We start from the raw sequence: 16,721 nt of genomic DNA, 5'->3' as shown, positions 1-16,721 counted from the left end.
TGTTGGTGACAGCAGGGACGGAGGAGGAGGAGGAGACGGCGGATCAGGAGGTGGCGGGCGTGGAGAGACCACCACAAAGAGACCCTCAGGAAGGAGGGCAGGTTGCTGCCGCCGAAGGCCTGGAGGCGGGTGAGCAGACTCCAAAGTGGGTGCACAGAAGGTGGAGGGTGTCGAGGCCAAGGACTTATAAGGCCTGCAATTCCTTTGAGGCCCTCTCAGAGGAGATTTACCATTGCCGGCTGCGCTTGTCCAAGACCATGGTGCATCACATTTGTGAGGTGCTCTCACACCTGGCTCCTGGGGGGACCGGAGGCCATGCGCTCCCTGAGGACGTGAAGGTGATGGCAGTCCTCAATTTCTATGCTTCCGGGTCATTCTAGGCTCCCGGTGGCGACCTAGTTGGGATCTTCCAGGCCTCCGTGCAAAGATGTGTGTGGCAGGTCACAGATGTCCTGTATGCCTGGGCAGGACAGTTCATTAATTTCAATGTGGTCCATACACAGCAGGAGGCCCGAGCTCTCGATTTCACCTCCATCGCTGGGATTCCAAATGTGCAGAGTGCAGTGGATGGCACGCACATCGACTTGTGGGCCCCCCACGCAGGGCTGCAGTGATTTGTGAACCAAAAGGGGTTCAACTCTCTGAACATCCAAATCATCTGTGAGCATCGGCTCAAGATCATGCAGGTCAATGCACGCCACCCAGGGAGTGTCTGTGACAGCTTTATGATCCGGCAATCGGACATCACTCGGCTCTTTGAAGACCAGCCCAGGCTCCCGGGATGGTTACTGGATGACAAGGGTTACTCACTAAGGTCATGGCTGATGATGCCTGTGTGGAGGCCCCCGACGAGACAGAGACCCGCTACAATGAGGCCCATGTTGCCACCCTGTCTGCCCCTGAGTATTCTGCTGAAGATGTGGTTCCGCTGCTTGGACCATTCTGGGAGAGTCCTTCCAGTATGACTCTGTGCATGCTTCACGCATCGTGATCATTTGCTGCACTCTGCACAACATCACCCAGCAACGGGGAGACCAGCTGGAGCAGGAATAGGAGAAGGAGAAGGAGGAGGAAGAGAAGGAGCGGCAACGAGGTGGGCACCCAACCACATGAAGAGCCAAAGGAACATCGACGTGCAACAATGGCAGCTGTCCAGCAAGAAATGGCAGTGAGGGATGCTTTGATTTCAGCCTGCTTCACGTAGCTGGTGCTGTGCAGTGAGGGGGGTGCAACTAACACACACCCATCACACTCCATGAGCAAGTGCAGCCACTAATTCCCCCTCCAAATTGCCCTGTACCCTCAAACCACCACATCATCCTTCCCCTGCTCCTGTCATCCCATCACCATTTTTCGCAGAAACATTTGATCCTATTAATGTGCCTGGGCTGGCAATGGTTGCAAGTCTTGTTTGAAGGCTGGAGGATGATGACGACTTGCTGCTGTGCACACTGCGATCCTGCCAGTGGTGGATTAACTACCACCCGGACCCCTAGGCTGAGCTTAGGTAAGGCCCCCTGACCTTGCCCCCTGCTCCTGCCCCATCCTTCGTTGAATAGAATAAAGTGACGTTAAGTGATATTACATAAGTTACATCGTTGTACTATGTGTAATGTACTACATGTATAATATAATGCTACATGAATCAATTATGGCCCTTTTATTCATTTATTTTTCATTTTCTTTACATTTGTACTTTAAAAAGCTTCCATGTTTTTTGGTTTACAGAAGTGTTGATAACAGCATGTAAATCAACAGATTGAAGCATGCCTGATTCAATGTACATGAGTGCCAGACGACTAAGTTTCTCATCGTTCATTGTTGAGTGCAAATAGATTTTGATCCTCTTCAGTGCCGAAAATGAACGCTCACCTGAACAGCTAGTGATCATTAAGGACAGATAAATATGCACTAAAATACACGTTATAGCATGATAATAAACCCTTTGTTGCATTTATTTTGTATTTATTTGCATGTAATACAAGTCTGGGGGTGAAGCTCCTCTATTTCCCTGGGAATCAATTGATTCCTATGGACCTTCCAACATATTTCGTGGCTCACTTGTCTTACTTTTGTGCTTCTGGGGATTCCGTAAATGTCTGTCTAAGTTTTGCATGTTTATTGATGTCTTTTCTTTTACTTCACAGGTGATTCGGTCCGCCTTCTTGTCCAACAAGGGGCATACACGCGGTGGCTCGTGCGATGGCTGTTCTTGGATATTGCTTCGAGAGTTACCTAGTGTTTCACGTCGTTAGTGTATGCTTAAACTGGACCATCTGACAGGCAACATGACAGCTCAGTGACTATCACTGTTTGCTGTGCAGATACATGGATTTGGGCCAGTGTCTGCGGGAGTTTGCACATTCTCCCCGTGATTGCATGGGTTTTCTCCGGGTGCTCCGGTTTCCTCCCACACCCCCAAAGATGTGTCCTTAGGCTGATTGGTGTAACAAGTTGTCCCTAAATTAGTTTTCCCTCAATCTTCCCCAATAGGCGTAGACAAAGGAAGAGGAGGGCACTCATAATGTTAAAATAGTGGCGCGGGCTTGTTGGGCTGAAGGGCCTGTTTCCCATGCTGTGTTGTTCTTTGTTCTTTGTATTTATAGATATTTGTTGTATTAATTCGCCCATGGGGTATAGTTATGAAAATTTATTCGCCCTTAAAAAGATGAAATCAATTTTTTTTGCTCTCGGGCCCCCCTCCCTTCCTGGCCCCTAGCCTTAAGCCTACTCAGCCTGGTGGTTAATCTGCCACTGGATCCTGCCCCTGGTGCAATACAAGTCTGACTCCTACCTGTACTCCAAATGCACGCTGCCACCCTTCCCAGGTAGCTGTAAGAGTTGGGGACACGTGTACTTTCACAAAGAGGGATGTGGCGCGGGTGGGGTTGGAGGGGTGGTAGGTGGGGTTGGTGGGGGACACTTGCACCAAGTATCTGGTGGATATTGGGGAAGGTAGGGTAGGCACTCTGAAACATGGGCTGAATCTGCAAGACTCCACAGACATCACCTCTATATTTGGGAGTCAGGAGCACTGAACTGGGGGAAGGAAAGAGAGAATCAGAGACAGATTAGTCACAGCATGATGTGCAATTAACAGTTTATTGTGCTCTCATCATAAATGATTACCAAACTCTGACTAATGCTGACCTTCACCTGTACCCTCTAGTGAACAACAACTTTTCATCTTTGTACTGTCTATTGCTTCTTCTAGGTGCTACCCCAGAATGCACATTGGAGGTGGAGGTGTCTAGCTGTGATGCATGCCCTGTTGCCTGTGATGCCCTTGGCAGACGTTCCCAGGTTGGCCGGGTCCTGGAGAGCCCCGGCTGACTTGTGGATGGCAGTGTTTTGGTACCACTCTATACACCTCTTTTGCCCTGAGATGCCCCGGTGTGAGCTTTGGGGGAACCTAGACATCCGAGATCTCCTGGGTGGAAGACCCTGGCATGGCCTCAGGCCCTTTCTCCTCCCTTGGGGTGCCCAGACGCCCCAGGGCCACTCTGATGGATGCCAGTCCTGGATGCCTAGATGTGTCTGCTTCATGATGTGTGATCACTCAGCCCTGGCCCTCTGAGACTCAGCCAAGCTCTGGAACCCCTTTGCTCCAGCAGTCTGTGGGCAAGCCAGGCTCTGGAGCCCCTCAGCAGTAGCCCTCTGAGCCTGGCCCATAGTGTCTCCAGGATGGCCTGGACACTGTCACCCATGAGGACAGACCCCTGAGCCAGACATTCCACTGTGGTCGCCACCTTTGCAGTGTTGGCCTGGGTCTCACACTGTGTCGGCACCACCTCCCGCAACAGCACTGTTTGACTCCCCTAAACAGCTTTGCAGTTGCAGCATGGTTGCTGACAGCCATCTACAGCTTCCCATGTTCCCTAATGCATCTCCACCTGTCCTGCGAGGAATAAACCCAGAGGTCCAGCAGCTGGCTTGGGGATAGCTGAAACCTGGCCTCCAGCAGAACTCTGTGTGTGGAAACCCTTGGATGTGCCTGCCTTCATCCCATGTGCATTAATGGCTGTGATGTACTCACTAGATCATTACCCAGAAGCCTCAACACTCACTGTGGTGCTCATCTCTGCGTTGGTGGGTTGTGTGGTACCAGCCTGTGATGCTTCAGTGGTGCTGCTCTCAGACAATTCCTCAGTGTCTCCCTCCAAGGTGTCATCCAGGGGATCTTGGGCCGTTTACTCCAGACCAGCAGGGCCGAAGGGCTGGGTTCCTCTGGGTCCAGAACTGGAAAAGAAAAGCACATTAGGGGGAGGGAGGCAAAACATTCCACGCAGCATCGCACTTACTTAGAGGAGGACCAAGATTGAAGGTGAGCTTCTGCTCCCTTGCATGCCGTATGGCCCATCACTCCAAGCCAGCTCTATGGCACATTCCTTAATGCAACTCAGCTGCCACAGATTGGGCACACCACCACCAGTCTGTGTCATCTTCTTAGCGTTGTGTGCTTTTTTTTCCCCTGTGGGAACACAAGGTGGATAGCAAGCATTAACATATTGTAGTGTATGGTGCGCTATGCGTGCCTGTGCTTTGGGTGTTATGTTGGCAGTTTTGGGGAAAGTGGTCACCACTGAAGGGTACTTGTTGAGGGGCGAGGGGAAGGGGATGGATTCTGTTCCGGGGGAAGGGTCACTTGTTGCATGGCCTTCAGGTATGTAAGCAGGGTTGGAGATGTGTGCCAAGCATGCGCGCGGTTCTAAGAGGGATGCTCACTCACCCCTGCTGCTCGCAGAAGGTTGTTCATTTTTTTGTGGCACTACCAGCCAGAGCGCGGTGTCAGGCTCCTGGAATTCACCGCCTCTGCCACCTCCTCCCACAATGCCATGGCAGAATGTTCCCCTTGGCATAGGGCCCTGGCCTGAGAATAGATAATGACGTCTCTCCTCCACGGCATCTAGCAGGTGCTCCTGGTCTGCCTCTGAAAACCTGGGAGACAGTTTACAAACAGCCATCTTTGTGGCGTGACTGGCTGTATGTCCATTCCTGCAGCTTATATACAGCTCTGGTTTATCAGAGTGCTGATTCGATGTCATTCAATAGGCTACTGCATCCACGGAGGGTACCATAGTCAGAGCCCCTAATCGATTAGCTGCTGTGTCCAGCGGTTGGGGGGGGGAGCGGTGGGGTGCAGCTGGTTGTGCAATATTCAAGGCTCCCATTCATGAGAGGGAATGATCACAAGTTGGGATCGTGCATGTCTGCACAATGTTAGTTCCCTGCAGGGCAGCAGTGAGGACAGTACGTTCAAGGAAATCATGGCCAACATTTCCAGTGCAGGTGAGTGTATCTAAAATTTTCTCCAGATTTCCCACATGTGCAGTATTTTGCTTTAACACAGGGACTTGACTTGGCTCTGGAAAAAGTACTTGTCTGGGAAGGGGTTAAGTGAACTTGTTTATTCAATGACTGTAAGTAATGCAATTTACTCCTGAATCAATCTTTCACTTGAACGCTTTCCTCTGCTACATATAGGAGATTCCGTTAAACGTATCACTGCAAAGCATCTGTGGAACTTGGACAGAAACCAGGAGTTGTGTTTTATCTCACAGACAGGCGCAACTATGCTTTGGACACTTTTTGATATACAAAAATATTACTATCCAATTCTTGCTTTTATTGGTCTTCCTGGTAAGTTTTCACAATCATCCATTCTATAACTAACACTGCTTTTCTTGTTCAGTCATATCCCATCGTCAGTGCTCTCAATATTCCAATGACATCTGGGCAGTACGGTGACACAGTGGTTAGCACTACTGCCTCACAGCGCCACGGACCCCGGTTCAATTCCAGCCTTGAGTAACAGTGTGGAGATTGCACCTTCTCCCCATGTCTGCATGGCTTTCCTCTGGATGCTCTGTTTGCCTTTAACAGTCCAGAGATGTATTGATTGGGTGGATTGTCCAGAGTAAATGCATGGGGTTGCAGGGAGGGTGGTCTTGGGTCAGACATTCTTAATATTTTAACAATTTCTTGTGAATTTTAAGGTATGTTGTATGTTGGGAAATTCATGCTGTTTGCTTCAATGTATCTGCAGCTAAATCCAATCCTGATTTCAATCAACTCAACATTTTCTCTCTATTGACCTCATTTTGTTTCAGCCTTTCTCTGGGAGACAATGTCAATATCTTTCGCTTCTCTTTTCAATATCCTTAGTCCTTTTATGACCTGCCGGCTCTCAGTTCCTGCTTTATGTTTTCCAATGTTTGGGATTAGTGTTTTTCCTTTTCTAATTTCTTCAGATTGCAATGTCTTGCTGTGGTCTCTATCCAGAAATAAACTGACATTCCACTATCTCTCTCAGTGTCTGGATTGCTTGTGTGAGGCAGTGACATCTAGTGGGCAGCTGAGTTAATTTTATTCATCAAATGCAAAGGCAGGATTTATTGCCTGTTCTTCGATAACCTGGGATATCTATCATTCTGATCAATTCCCCTATACCTTTCCCAAGGCCATTTGTTTGTTTTTTTTAGGTAAAGGTAAAATAAGTCACCCTCTAAGTGCCAGCAATAGGAGATTTACTGGACTGGGACAAGGGATGAGGAACTTCAGTGATGTAGAGACACTGGAGAAACTGGGATTGTTCTCTTTGGAACATAGAGGTGTTGAAAGTTGGAGATGCGTTGATAGCTTTGCCCTGTTAGCACTTTTCAACAGTTGGCAGGGTTGGAGGAAGATGCAGATTTAAGTTTATTCACAAGGAAAAAGAGGAAGATACTTTTTTTGTCTGTTGTGAGTTATTCTCAGCTAGAATGCAAAACCTCAAAGGGAGGTGGAAGCAGATTCCAAATTAACTTTCATTTGTAAATTGAATAAATATTGAAGGGAAACATTTGCAGAGCAAAAAGGAAATAGCAGGAGAGTCGGACTAATTGGATGGATCTTTCTGAGAGCTCACAAATACACAAAGGACTGAATGGCCTCCTTTTATACTGTTGATTTTATTATCTCCTCTCTTTCCTGTTAAAACCCGATTACCATTAAATAATTGGTTAAAGTTACCATTTGTACACAGCAATTCCTTCAGAATATTCCGAGCCTGGTTCCTAATTGGTTCTTTTCTTGTCTGGATGCAGTGAATGTGATAACGCTTGTGATCTTATCCCGGGGAAAATGTGGTCTGTCCAGTTGTGTCAACCACTACTTGATAGCGATGTCTGTGACAGACCTGCTGATCATCATCGTGGATCTGATCATGCGGCGGCTCCCCATTGTTTTCTCTACTCAGTTTCACTTTGTGACCAAGCTGAAAGTGTGTAATATCCACGCTGTGTTGCTCTATGGTGTCACTGATTGCTCCGTCTGGTTCACTGTGGCTTTCACCATCGACCGATACGTGGCCATCTGCTGTTCAAAGCTGAAAGCCAAATATTGCACCAAGAAAAAGGCAGCTGTGATTATCACTGCGGTGACAGCCATCTGCTGCTTGAAGAACATTTTCTGGTACTTCATCCTTGGTGATGGATACACCCTTCTCCCTTACTCATGGTTTTGCTACATAACAAACCGGGCTTTCTACACACCATTCTGGTCAACCATTCAGTCTCTCCATCATGTACTCACCCCAGGGGTCCCATTCTTTCTGATTCTGTTACTGAACTCTTTGACTGTCAGAAACATCTTGGTGGCCAACAGAGCCCGTCAGAGAATCCGGGGCCCGAATGGTGTGGGAGGTCAGAAAGATTTGGAATTGGAGAGCCGAAAGAATTCCATTATTTTGCTGTTTGTCATATCAGGTAATTTTATTTTGCTATGGATGCTCTTCATGGTGAATTCAATATATGTACGGATTGCTGTTGACAATTTCGTTCTTTCCTACATTTCGCTATGCGCCCGGGAAATTGGCTTCATGCTGCAACTCTTGAGCTGCTGCACAAACACTGTTATTTATGCTGCCACCCAGAGGAAGTTCAGAGAGGATTTGCATTATATCTTGAAATGTCCAATCACTTGGATCACCAGATCAATCAATCATCAGTAAGAGCCAAATCGCTCCCAGCATTAGGTATCCTATGTGGTTCAAAAAGCAAAATGTTTTCTCAGGCACTTTATCTTACTTTATTTATTAGGCTAAGTTAATATTTAATTGTTTGTAGAAATTATTCATTGTACATTTATTGCACTGATAATTTAACTACATTGTTGAAATGGCAATAAAATATCAAACATCCTCATGAAAACAATGCTACAATAATTCACTATTTTCTGTCACACCATTCATGCAGCAATATAAAGAACAAAGAACAAAGAACAACCCAGCACGGGAAACAGGCCCTTCGGCCCAACGAGCCCGCGCCGCCGCATCACCCTACACCTATTCTACCCTGCATGTCTACGAATGGAACCCTACTCAGTCAGATTCAGGGAAGAAATAGTGTCAATTTGGTAAAAACCGATTAGCCTAAGAGCACATCTTTGGGGTGTGGGAGGAAACCGGAGCGCCCGGAGGAAACCCACGCAACCACAGGGAGAATGCGCAAACTCCCACAGACACAGGCCCAAATCCATGTGTCTGCACAGCCAGCAGTGCTAGTCACCGAGCTGTTGCGGCGCCCGTCTACCGGTCCAGGATCAAGCACACACACCGACATGAAGTACTAGGCCACTCCTGGACTTCCAAGAGCAGCCCACGCACGACCCGCCGTGTGCATGCCCCTCGCTTGACACGAGGTGGACCTCCACCTGTGGAATAAAGACAAAAATATTAATCTTACAGCCTGCCCTTCCGGTGTCTCCCGAGGTTTAACCCTATTTAATAGCCCCTACCATATCCCTCCATTCTCGTTTCACTCATGTGCCTATCTAACTGCATCTTAAACGAGTCCAACGTTCCTGCCTCCACCACCCTACTCGGTAGCGCGTTCCAGACCCCCACAACTCTCTGCGTAAAGAACCTTCTTCTCACCTCCAAATTATACCTGTCCCCCCTCACCCTTAAATGATGACCTCTCGTGTTCGTACCCAGTCTAGGGAGCAGTCTCTCACTATTAACTCTATACCCAAAGCTCTTCCCAGCAGGATAATTCAACAACAACTGACCCCATAGAAGGAAAGATTCAGTGAGATCACTTTAAGAGTTAAACTTTAATTCGCAGTGTAAAGGAGGAGAGAGCGAGATGAAAAGGTTAAAAGGATGAACCCCAGAACATAGCATCCCAACAGTGGAAAGCACTGTCCACAAATGTGGAGTGAAGGATGGATAAATAGTCAGAATTAGGCGAATGCAGAGCTCTTGGAGGGTTGTTAGATTGGTGCTGTTTAGAGTGGCAGGCTATGGAGGAGTCTGAAAACAAGTTGAGAGTTTTGTATTCAGTGCTCGACCACAAGATGATACGGGTCAGTGAACACAAGTATTGACATAATTTTGAAAAATGCTGGGAGCCCAATCATCCAATCAGAGGCTGGTTTTTCCATGCTTTTGGCTGTTGATTCTCTGGTGAGCCAATCAGCAGACAATGCAAGGAGAATGCAACCTGTGATTGGACAAACCAAATGCAATCAATTTCCATGTAAGTTTGTTGGGGTGCAGCATTGGGGAGCTCAAAGCAACTAAAATAGGCCCGTGTGGAGTAGGGAGATGATAGGATGTGGCCCAGCTGGACCATGGAGGCATCAGGCTGCCCTTATTATAAGTTAATCCAAGTTGTAGTGGGGTTGCGGGGGGGTGTGCGTGTGGAGAGGAAGGTGAGCAGAGCTCAAGAGTCTCCAGGTGGGGCTATGCAGGTCTCCCGTGGGCCTGGCAAGGACCTTTTTACAGTGGACCACAACAGACATCAAGCAAGACTGGGAAGGGTCTATTGCAGTAGACTGGGGAGGACTCAGGGCTGAGTGAATAAGTAAGTGAGTGAGTGAGTAAGTGAGTGAGTGACTGGAGAGGGTGAGTGTCACAACTCAATGTCCAGGTTCATGACATTGGAGATTATGCTAATGGAAATGTAAGAGCGCTTCACCCTGCAGTCTGCAATCCCTGTGCCATGTGATAACCTCAGAATCTTCATTTTTCCAGAAGGACAGAGTTGACAGGAACTACCTCCAATAAATTGGAATCACGCTGAGGACTCTGGTGTTGAGAGGCATCTGGGTTCAATCAGGACCGATGGGTGACTGAATATTCCCAGGCCACAGTTTCCAGGATCTGCTCAGCCCACAGCCAGTTAAGGGCCAGGATAGCTCTGCTCTCTTCCATCTCGCCCCTACCTCATTGAAAAGCTCAATCGAGTTTCCTGGACTCGGTTTCTGCTTTATTTCTTCATGTTTATCCAAGCTCCTGTTCATTTTCTCCAGGATTATTCATTCTAACCATTTCCAAAACATCGAGTTGCAAATGTCTGGTCTCCCTTTGCCAGCTACATCAATCTCTATTTTCTCAATATGGCTGCAACATTTCATTTTTTGGGGCATTTACTGGCCAGACCAGCATTTATTACCTATCCCTAGTTGGCCTTGAGAAAGTAGTGCTGAGCTACAGTTTTGAATTGTTGCAGTCCACATGGTGTATGTACTCCCACAGTGCTCTTAGGGTGTGAGTTCCAGGATTCTGTCCCAATGACAGTGGAGGCACAGCAATATATTTCCAGGGGTTGATGGTGCCAGGTATCTTCTGCCCTTGTCCTGCTAAGTGTTGTGATTGGAAGGTGCTGTCTAAGGAGCCTATTGCATCTTGTAGATGCCACACATTGCTATTCTTGCATTCCTCTGTCTCAGGGTATCAAGCTCAGTACTATGCTCCTCCAGATGCTGTCACACTCACCAGTACCCAATGCTGACCCTTAAGAATAGAGATGGATATGAGGGGTAGGAATCCACTGAGAATGGGGCAATCTCTCATTGATATTCAGCATTGGGTACTGGTGAGTGTGACAGCCATCTGGAACATTTCAAAACTGTAGCTCAGCACTACTTTCTCAAGGCCAACTAGGGGTAGGCAATAAATGCTGGTCTGGCCAGTAAATGCCCCAAAAAAATGAAATGTTGCAGCCATATTGAGAAAATAGAGATTGATGTAGCTGGCAAAGGGAGACCAGACATTTGCAACTCGATGTTTTGGAAATGGTTAGAATGAATAATCCTGGAGAAAATGAACAGGAGCTTGGATAAACATGAAGAAATAAAGCAGAAACCGAGTCCAGGAAACTTGATTGAGCTTTTCAATGAGGTAGGGGCGAGATGGAAGAGAGCAGTGCAGTTGAAGAGGTGAAGATGGATTTTAAAAAGATTTCTAATTGCAGCAAATTGTGAGTGAATAGATTTTAGTGGGAAGATTGAAGAGAGACAGTAACAGGTGCAATGGGACAATCCCAATGTGCAACACAAGAGCAGACAGAGATTGCGCTGTTGGTGACTTGATTTGTCAGGACAGATTAAGGAAGCAGTTGGCCATTAAAATGGGGATCCTGCTTTCTGGTTACCTCAGGCAATTTCCACAATGCAATGGGATGTCTGGCAGCTCTCCAATCCCAACAGCAGCAACAGGACCAGTGGGAATGTGAAATATTGTCCTGGATACAGATTCCGTGGTCAGTTTGAAAGCAGGATTTAGATACAGACATGTGGAGAAAGAAATTGAAGATGATGATGTGACTGCCCATCTCAGGAAACGATGGGCTGTGTCCAGAGTGTTTGCCACTCCTGCTCTGTACATTATAATGGGTGTAGAGGCCAATTGGTGAGCAACAGTTCACACAGATTACTGGCATTGGCCCGAGGGTGACTGATTTTTTTTTCATTCTGATGGGCTCTTTTTGCTGTCGTCCAGTCATTTATTTTCTCCTCTGCTTTTTCCACACCCTTCCTAACTGATTGTCTCCTCAGCAACCAGGACTGCCCCTATCTCCACTCCAACCCGTGTCAATTTAAATGTCTCCATTGCAGACATCTTTGTGTTGCTGACATCGGTGACTATTGTAGCAATTAAGATCAATTATGCTGCTGCAGTAACAATGCATGATCTCAGTCACAGACAAAACAGCACCAATAATAACTAAATTTCCAGATCCAGCAGAAGAATTATGTCTAAAAGATATTTCTTCAAGGTTTGGCATTGTCACACATACCAGGAGGTGACCAATATTGTCTGAGGCAGAGCAGGTGAAAGTTGTTCAGCCATTTTTGTTGCCTTTTATAAGTCGTCCAAGCCTCACTAATGTAAAGGAGGCTGCTGAGAACACAAACCGTGTTCACACGGAGTTTTGTATTTTCAGTTAGTTTGCTGTTTGTCCAAACTCAAATTGACAACATTGACATGACAGTTGCAACCTTGGCAATCCTGGTGCTGGTTTCCTGCACCAGGGCAAGACATCATGAGCCCCAGAACTTCTCCAGTTCCAGGCCCTTTATTCCACCCCTACACCATATATAACCCCTCCCCCTCAAACTTACATGAAATCTTCCCTCTTTTCAGATTCACCAACAAACTCATCAAACAATGACAGAAAGGTCCTTTAAAAGATAAGACCCATTGTTTGCATTTGATTAGAAATATCATCCAATAAATGCAGCATGGGTCAATAGCATTAAACAGCAGCAATGATATAATGTAATTTTAGTTTGTGTCCCATCTATAGGTGATCTTGGCATGACGATTAACAAGACCAGAGAGAAAAAAATGTACTTTAACAGCATTGTGCAATATTGACATGAGAATATTCCATTGGTTATTTATAAACATGTACAAATGACTGTCTTAACTCTTACCAACACATTCTGCACATTGAACCACGTGGATGGGGTAACAGAAGATTGATATTTGGGAATGTTGCATTATTTGCATTAGATGAACTGCACAAGACCTTTTCCATTATGTATGAATAGAAGACTTTCTCCTGCCTGGGTAAATGATATGAGGTAATATAATTATTTCATGCATGGTGAATCATTATATTCTATATTTCTACTATTTTCATAGAGTTGAAAGTTCAAATAATTCCTGAGCAACAAAGTGGAATGGTTGAACAGCACAGTGTTCACAATCAGTGAGAAACATTGGAGCCCTCAGGTGTATCTGTGCAATACAACAGTTAAGAGGTCAGATACCAAAGGCTGAATTGTTCACAGTGCCTGTCCAGCAGTAGTGCAACATTCATTGGGTTGGGAGTTGACCACATATGCAAGCGCTTGGGGTCACTCGGAGACGAGGGGGTACGTGCGCAACACAAGCCCCAAACCAGCAGCAAACTACAACCTGAGGACCCCCAGATAGGGTACAAGCCCCCCCAAACCCCTGCACCCAGGCAAACCCCCACCCCTGCCTGCACCATGGCAGCTGCTGAGACCCCCGCTGCTGCCCAGGGGTTAGTACTCAGTCATTCTCACCTCCTCGCTCTCTTTCACTACTGCTGTGCCCGAGCCACACTTTTAAAGAGCAGTGCTGATTGGCAGTGCCACAATATCACCCCAGAGGGGTGGGAGGCACTTTGGGAGGGGGGAAGCAATTGTATGACGAACTAGCAAAAGATATTGACATCCAGTCAATTTCAAGCTAATAAGCTTTGTGCCATTGCTGGGTGCAATGTGGTTTGCTCCATGAACAAGGGGCTGGGAAGATAACAAACTGTTTGACACCAGGTGTGAATCAGATTTTTAGCTTCACACACTATTTTCCTGGCTCACCACACTGATCGCTGTGCATGATGTTGTGGTAAATTCCCACACGTAAATTTTATTTAATTTAGTCTGCACTAGTTGGGATCCAGGAGATTCGATAAACACACATACACGCACACACACACAAACACACAAACACACACACACTATACAGTTTCCAAAGGGGAAAAAGAAATGGGATAAGGAGATGGAAATGGATGTGAGTGGATCATTCTTTCAATAGCCAGAAAAGATATGAGAAGTTGATTGGTCTCTTTTTTGTAGCCAGTGGCATGTTCATACGATCCCTACAGTGCAGAAAGAGGCCATTTAGCCCATTGAGCCTGCACCGACAACAATCCAACCCAAGTCCTATCCCCACAACCCCATAGATTTAGCCCCCTAATGCCCCTGGCAGTCAAGGGCAATTTAGCATGGCCAATCCACCTAACCCGTACTTATTTGGACTGTGGGAGAAAACTGGATCACACGAAGGAAAACCATGCGGACACGGGGAGAAGGTGCAGTCTTGGCATATACAGTGAACCAAGCCAGGAATCAAACTCGGTTCCCTGGTACTGTGAGGCAGCAATGCTAACAACTGTGTCACTGTGCCGCCCCAACTGTGCCACTATCCAGCCCTTGATGTTTCTATTCCAGTGCTTGTGTTGCTGATTAACCTGTGTAAATAATACAATTGAGTCTATTCTGTTTATTTGATTTGATTTATTATTGTCACGTGTATTAACATACAGTGAAAAGTATTGTTTCTTGCGTGCCGTACAGATAAAACATACCGTTCATAGAGAAGAAAACGAGAGAGTGCAGAATGTAGTGTTACAGTCATAGTTAGGGTATAGAGAAAGATTAACTTAATGCAAGGTAAGTCCATTCAAAAGTCTGACAGCAGCAGGGAAGAAGCTGTTCTTGAATCAGTTGGCACATGACTTCAGACTTTTATATCATCTTCCCGAAGGAAGAATGTGAAAGAGAGAATGTCCGGAGTGCATGGGGTCTTAAATTATGCTGGCTGCTTTGACAAGGCAGCGGGAAGTGTAGACAGGGTCAATGGATAGGAGGCTCGTTTGTATGATGGATTGGGCTACATTCACAACCTTGTGTAGTTCCTTGTGGTCTTGGGCAGCGCAGAAGCCATACCAAGCTGTGATACAACCAGAAATAATGTTTTCTAAGGTGCATCTGTAAAAGTTGGTGAGAGTCGTAGCTGACATGCCAAGTTTCCTTAGTCTTCTGAAAAAGTAGGTGGTGGGCTTTCTTAAGAATAGTGTTGGCATGGGGGGACAGCGGGGGACCAGGACAGATTGCTGGTGATCTAGATACTGAAAATCTTGAAGCTCTCAACCCTTCCTACTTAGTCCCCGTGATGTAGACAGGAGCATGTTCTCCTTTATGCTTCCTTCAATAGCTCCAATTACTTGAATTAATAACAATGTTTACGTAAGCACAGTAGGGTGGCACGGTAGCACAGTGGTTGGCACTGCTGCTTCATAGCTCCAGGGTCCTGGATTCGATTCCCGGCTCGGGTAACTGTCTGTGTGGAGTTTGCACATTCTCCTCATGTCTGCGTGGGTTTCCTCTGGGTACTCCGGTTTCCTTCCACAGTCCAAAGATGTGCGGGTTAGGTTGGTTGGCCATGCTAAGAAATTGCCCCTTAGTATCCAGGGATGCATAGATTACAGAGATTAGTGGGTATAATATGTAAGGATAAGGGGGTAGGGCTTGGGTGGGATTGTGTTTGGTGCAGACTCAATGGGCCGAAGGGCCTCTTTCTGCACTGTAGGGTTCTATGATCTATGTAAGCCCTGTGGTCTCAATGGGTGTCACTCATCTGTATTAATAAAGAGTTTCACTGAGTGAGTGAGCTCAGAGAGTCAATGCAGACTAAAGGGCAACAGAGTTCATCACAGAATATGGTTCAGGTGAATCTATTATTTCTACACAATGATGTTGCACCCATTTTCTACCATGTCTTTGCAGAGGTTGGAGTTCTATGTGAGTTATTATAACCATTGATAGTTTGACTGCTCTGATAGTGAAACATGTTGGTGTTGGGTATGTCACACAATCATATGTTTGAAATTACTATTTTCAAACATGTTTCCAGGCAATGTTTTATTTCAAGCATTGAATCCTAACTAAGCACGTGTTTATTGATGTTCAGGATCTGTTTGACTTTGTCCAGGTTTCAGTGAGGGTATATTATATTTTTGATTGCTCTCTCTCTATCTCCCTCTCTAGAAATACACCTATATGCAGTTTCCTGAAACTGGACAAGTGGAAAGATGTCCTCCCAATATCTTTGAATTGTTCACTATCTCTTGCCAATGAACTTTGGATGAGAAAGAACGTGAATTTATAGAACATTGTTCACAATTTTAGTTCATCCTAAAGCTCTTTGTATACGATAAAATTCCTTTGAAATGTAATCACTAGTGTGACATCTCTATCTCGTCTACTATGCCCGGACATACCCCGTCGATGTGTTTAACCTGATCTCAGTTACTATATTTCTGCAATAATGACATTCTCCTTGTTCATTGAGAAACTTATCGGCTGGCCTATTGGGTAACAGGCTTTTTAATGTGAGTTGTAAAACTAACTTTGAACATTTTGTCTACTTTCTCTTCATATCTTTGCTCCTTCTCATGGATACCTTTGTTTCACAATCTGTTTTAAATTTACAGCTAACTTAGTTGTGATTGTGACTCTATCTCGAGGGAGATGTGGACTTTCCAAAGGTGTCATTTGGTACCTGGTGGCGATGGCTATAGCAGATCTGCTGGTTGTCATTATTCAGGTCATAATGGAGAGAATTAATCTCTTCAAACTTAACGCTGTATTCCTTTTCACTGATCATGTCTATGGCATCAGAGAATTCATTGCTACTGCAGTTGTTAGCAACTCCATCTGGCTCACAGTCGCCTTCACCTTTGACCGAATGGTGGTCATTCGCTTCCAGAAACTGAGGATGAAATACTGCACTGAGAAAACAGCAGCCATCGTTATCACAATGATGAGTTTACTATGTTTATTCACCAAAATCCTGTTTTTTTTTAAGCTTGACCCCTATGACTGTATGGTATCACACAAGTACTACCTTTATCCTGTGT

General features: G+C 46.0%; 1 protein-coding gene across 1 annotated transcript; it reads left to right on the top strand.

The window, feature by feature from the left end:
• The first annotated feature begins 5,571 nt into the window (after nucleotides 1–5,571).
• On the top strand, nucleotides 5,572–15,932 carry LOC145350550 (putative G-protein coupled receptor 139). Its single transcript, XM_080199750.1, has 3 exons — nucleotides 5,572–5,640; nucleotides 7,086–7,745; nucleotides 15,850–15,932. The coding sequence occupies exons 1-3, from the start codon at nucleotides 5,574–5,576 to the stop codon at nucleotides 15,873–15,875; spliced, it is 753 nt and encodes a 250-aa protein (XP_080055876.1). The 5' UTR covers nucleotides 5,572–5,573; the 3' UTR covers nucleotides 15,876–15,932.
• Nucleotides 15,933–16,721: the final 789 nt, after the last annotated feature.

The sequence above is a fragment of the Carcharhinus amblyrhynchos genome, chromosome 12, assembly GCF_965287045.1.
Source record: "Carcharhinus amblyrhynchos chromosome 12, sCarAmb.v2.hapA, whole genome shotgun sequence".
Taxonomy (NCBI): domain Eukaryota; kingdom Metazoa; phylum Chordata; class Chondrichthyes; order Carcharhiniformes; family Carcharhinidae; genus Carcharhinus; species Carcharhinus amblyrhynchos.
This window is presented reverse-complemented; position numbering and strand designations above follow the sequence as displayed.